The 5,000-nt window shown below is 38.1% G+C and overlaps 2 protein-coding genes across 10 annotated transcripts in view; one reads left to right on the top strand and one right to left on the bottom strand.

Moving 5' to 3' along the window:
• LOC307256516 (scavenger receptor cysteine-rich domain-containing protein DMBT1-like) overlaps positions 1-5,000 on the top strand; it is a 394,296-nt gene that overhangs the window by 235,493 nt on the left and 153,803 nt on the right. The gene's annotated exons all lie outside the window — the stretch shown is intronic.
• The window catches only part of spdl1 (spindle apparatus coiled-coil protein 1), a 16,376-nt gene continuing 13,320 nt past the window's right edge, over positions 1,945-5,000 (bottom strand). The window contains exons 12-14 of the mRNA XM_080035527.1: positions 4,354-4,420; positions 3,711-3,999; positions 1,945-2,113 (exon numbers count right to left, since the gene is read on the bottom strand). Of these exons, the coding sequence (XP_079891653.1) occupies positions 1,972-2,113; positions 3,711-3,999; positions 4,354-4,420 (498 nt within the window). The 3' untranslated portion in view covers positions 1,945-1,971. The remainder of the gene's footprint in view (positions 2,114-3,710; positions 4,000-4,353; positions 4,421-5,000) is intronic.

The raw sequence follows: 5,000 nt of genomic DNA, 5'->3' as shown, positions 1-5,000 counted from the left end.
TTCACTGAATGTTCAATCACTTACAAAATAGAAGCTCAACTTTTTCAAGGACCCTGAAGTTATGTATATTTATTTAATACGTATTTTATTGGAAATCATGAAATCAAACCAATAATACTATGGTTGCGTTCTGAATCGCATACTCTTTCTTTTTTCTATTCTACATACTACATCCGACGATAAAAAGAATCTAGTTAGGATGCAGTAGGCATACTATTGGGACATACTTTTCTCTCTTATTTCATCATAACATTGCGCCTTGATCTTGCCTCTTGCTTTTATATCCGTCGCATCCCCGTTTGTTTTCATATGGAGGCTTCGTCGATGTTACGTCACTTCACGTGCGCACTGGATTGTGGGTCAGAATCGCCCAAATAGGATGCAGTTTTCAACACTAACAATCTTGGCCGCATGAAGTAGGACATCCGGGTACTTCTAACCATCCTAAATCTGGCCACAAGAATCGGGACATCCTAAATCTTTTTTCTACATAGCCTACTATATAGTAGAAAGTATGCGATTCGGAACGCAACCTTAATATATATAGACGCACACACATTTGACCAATATAACTATGACTCCTCTGTTTAGATCCATTTAAAGAACATTCGGACACCGTTTCCAAAGAGACTTAAATTGTTATTTATTTATATATATATATATATACAAAAACAAACACGCTTATACATTTCAAAAGTCCCTTTCACAGATGCACTGTGACTCTGAAATGATCCAGAGTTAACCAGGGCGAGCTGTTTTTTTTTAACCTTTATTTCTACAGGTAAATCCCATTGAGACCGAAGACTCTTTTTCCAAGGGAGACCTGTTCCCATTCCCACGTTACCATTCACACACACATTCATACACCGATAGCAGCAGGCTAACTATCGACATTCACACGAGGCAAGGTGGGTGAAGTGTCTTGCACAAGGACACAACAACTATGACACAGGTGGCAGGGCGGGGATCGAACCTCCAACCCTTTCCCACATCACCACTCACACACACATTCATACACCGATAGCAGCAGGCTAACTATCGACATTCACACGAGGCAAGGTGGGTGAAGTGTCTTGCCCAAGGACACAACAACAATGGCACAGGTGGCAGGGCGGGGATCGAACCTCCAACCCTTTGATCATCAGCCGACCCGCTCTACCACCTGAGCCACAGTCTTTGTTTGAACACAAGATCATTCAAAAAGGATTTCAATACTTAAAGATTAAATGTATTTATTATAAAAATTAAAACAGAAGAAAGTACACACACAAGGGGGCGCCCTTAGCTCAGTTGGTAGGGCGTCCCCCCCCATGGGCCTCGGCCAGCAGCGGACCCGGGTTCGATTCCAGCCCGCGGTCGTTCTCTGCATGTCACTCCCCTCTCTGCCCCATTTCAACTCCATCTCTACACTATCAATAAAGCATAAAAATTCCCAAAAAATATATATAAAAAAAATAAAAAAAAGTACACACATACATGGTAGAAATATTTGAATTAAAAAGGAATCAGAAGTTATTGCAATAAACAGACAGAAACACACACATCCAGCTCTGGAAAAAATGAAGAGACCACTCCAAATGTTCAGTGTCTTTCGTTTGACTCTTTATAGGCATATGTTTGAGTAGAATGAACATTTTGGTTTTATTCTATAAACTACTGACAACATTTCTACCAAATTCCCCAAAAAAAATTGTCATTAAAGAGCATTTTCATTAACTTATATACATATATTTTACAATTTTAATTTCAGTGCACACACACAGTACAAACAGGTAGTGGATCATGAGGAGATATTCACAGATTTTGACAAAAAGTGATTTTGACAACAAGTGTTCTCCAGAATCACTGAGTGAGTGTCTGTGAGTGTGTGTGTGTGAGTGAGGGAGAGAGAGAGAGAGAAGAAAAGAGAGAGAGAGGGGGGATAAAGAGGGAGAGAGAGAGGATGAGAGGGGGATAGTGTGTGTGTGTGTGTTATTGTTGGGCACACTGGTTTTCCGTGTTGTTGGAGCTGACGTGGATCACTTCAACATTTTGTTTCCTCTTCTTCCTCTCCTCTCTCTTGTTCTGCTGAAAGTTTTCCTCCGTTTCAATCTCTCCGTCCGTCACTGAGAAACTGACACACACACACACACACACAGAGAGAGAGACACACACACACACACACACAGAGAGAGAGAGAGACACACACACACACACACACACACACACACACAGAGACACACACACACACACACACACAGACACAGAGAGAGAGACACACACACATACACAGAGAGAGAGACACACACACACACACACACAGAGAGACACACACAGAGACACACACAAACACAGAGAGAGACACACACACACACACTTTAATAATCGCTCAGTTATCTTTGTTTAAATGTGTTCTAATGTATATGTCTGTGTACTAGTCATCGTCAGTGAATCAAAATATATTTTAGAACATTAAAACTAGTTTGACTCCAGATTTGACATATTTCCAAACTGAGTATGAATTAACAAGTTTGGGTTTTTATTCTTGAAAACCACGCATTCAATTTTAAATCGAGTCTGAAGACTTTTCTGTTTCCATTTTAACCTGTACTTTTAATTTAATTTAAATGTTTTACTTCTTTTCATTCGCTTTTAAATGTCTTCTAATGTGTTTTATGTATTCTAATCTTGCCCCTGTAAAGCACTTTGAGTGGCCTTGTGTTTGAATTGTGCTATAGAAATAAACTTGCCTTGCTTTAAAGTGATATAAAACAAAACTTTCGGGAAGTGTAATGTTTTTCGGACATTTTTGCTCAAAGCCACGAGTGAAATAAATGTTAAAAAAATCTATGAACTTGGAGATTTTTTTTTCATTGAGTGGGTCCAGGTTGTGTTTATACAATTTTGAAAAGGGAGCTACGAGGAACTTTTAAATATTTCTGAAACAGTCTAATTTTTCCTCTGATGATCATAAATGACATGTAACAGCAAACGAGACCATCAGTGCTAAAGAATGCTATTTTTTATGTAGTTTTTCTTAATGCCTTTGTCATGGGTATACGCTCACCCAGGAACAACAGCTGGCGTGGTAAAAACACTACCGCTATTGTCCAAAGGGGGGCGCTAGAATTAACACACACTGAAAGTTCCTCAGAGCCGCTTTAAAACTAAACTCATCTTGCGTTCCAAATCAGATACTCTTTCTTTTTACTACACTACATACTAAAGTACAGAAGAGTTTTAGTCTTTTTACTACGCTACATACTAAAGTACAGAAGAGTTTTAGTCTTTTTACTACACTACATACTAAAGTACAGAAGAGTTTTAGTCTTTTTACTACACTACATACTAAAGTACAGAAGAGTTTTAGTCTTTTTACTACACTACATACTAAAGTACAGAAGAGTTTTAGTCTTTTTACTACACTACATACTAAAGTACAGAAGAGTTTTAGTCTTTTTACTACACTACATACTAAAGTACAGAAGAGTTTTAGGGCCACAGACAGGAGAGAAGGAAAAAAATCAGATAAGGAAGTTTTTTTTTTTTCATTATGTCGAGAAATGTCAAGAATAAAGACGAATACTCCAAAATGCTATTGGAGTTACTGCGGCATTTATGTATTTTCAGCATACTACAATTGACGTGCATGTATTGGGATATACTAAATCTTTTTCTGGCATACTAAATAGTAGGGAAGTATGGGGATTGGAACACAGGGTCAATCTCACCTTTTGTCTGGAATAACTAGCGGTTGGTCCCCGCTGATTTTCACACATTTTGCCGGTCGCGCTTCAGAAATTTCTTCTTCAGTTTCTTCAATCTTAGTAGATGTCGTCGTCGCGGTAATAACTGAGGCCGTCTCCGATTGGTTCACTGGGTCTGGAGTCTTAGCTGTTGTTGTCATGGCGATAAGAGAGGCCTGCTGTGATTGGCTGACGGGGTTTTTGTCCTCTGAGGGAACGATGATGTCATCAACAGGAAGCTTCTCCTTCTTTCTCTTCACGATCTTTTTGGAATCTGGAGATGGAAATGTTTCAAAATGGCGGAAAAGTTAGAACAATATAAAGTTATGTATTATGTACTTTGTCTTTCTGTATCTCTATGCTCTTTCATGATCCGCTACCTAAGAAACCCAGTTGTGTTAATACACAGCCTAGGCTCTGTAAACCCGTATGGAAACAAAGGGCCCACCATAGCTATAGCAACATACCAGTTTACAGTCACTGCGCACACACAGTACAGACATGTAGCAGATCATGAGGAGATATTCACTGATTTAGACAACAAGCGTTCTCCAGAATCACTGACTACAGCCAATTTATATTCACACACACACACACACACACACACAAACACACACATTCTAGTTACCTTTGGGTTCATATTTATGCTGCAGTTCCTCCACTCGGAGCTGAAGCCTGATCTTGTCACTTTGACCCTGAAACAGAAAAACAATTAATTTACGATGAAAGAAAGTTTGGACTCAAATTGTCGACATTTTCAACAGAAATAATAATATTTAGTTTTCTGGAACCCTGTAAAGCGCTTTATAAATCCAATTTCATTATTCATTACTAGGGTTGGGTATCGGTTGGGTTTTTTCTGATACCGGTTACTACCCGGTACTTTTGAAACGGTTCCGGTGCTTAACCGGTACTTTTACCGGTACTTTAAAGCCTCAAATTGCACACACTTTGTCAAAAAATAATGCCCTTTTATATCCAGTGCCAAATTTAACACAATTAACTTTAACAATATAATTACGAGTAACTTACAGATAAACTATTTTAAAATGTAAATGAAATAAAATTCACACAATTGACATACTATCTAATACAACAATACTGTTTCAAACAATATAATAATGGAGATTAATGTGGAGACTACCAGGTAATCTAATCTCCATCTTAAAACTTTAGCTAAAAGTAATCATTTTGATAAGAAAGAGTCCTTATGACCTGAACAATACAACACCTTAAAAATTAAAATAGATACACATATAAAACACCCATATGAAA

The sequence above is a fragment of the Ammodytes marinus genome (genome assembly GCF_949987685.1).
Source record: "Ammodytes marinus genome assembly, chromosome: 10".
Taxonomy (NCBI): Eukaryota; Metazoa; Chordata; class Actinopteri; order Uranoscopiformes; family Ammodytidae; genus Ammodytes; species Ammodytes marinus.
The sequence above is the reverse complement of the archived record's forward strand: the minus strand, read 5'-3'. Positions and strand labels throughout refer to the sequence as shown.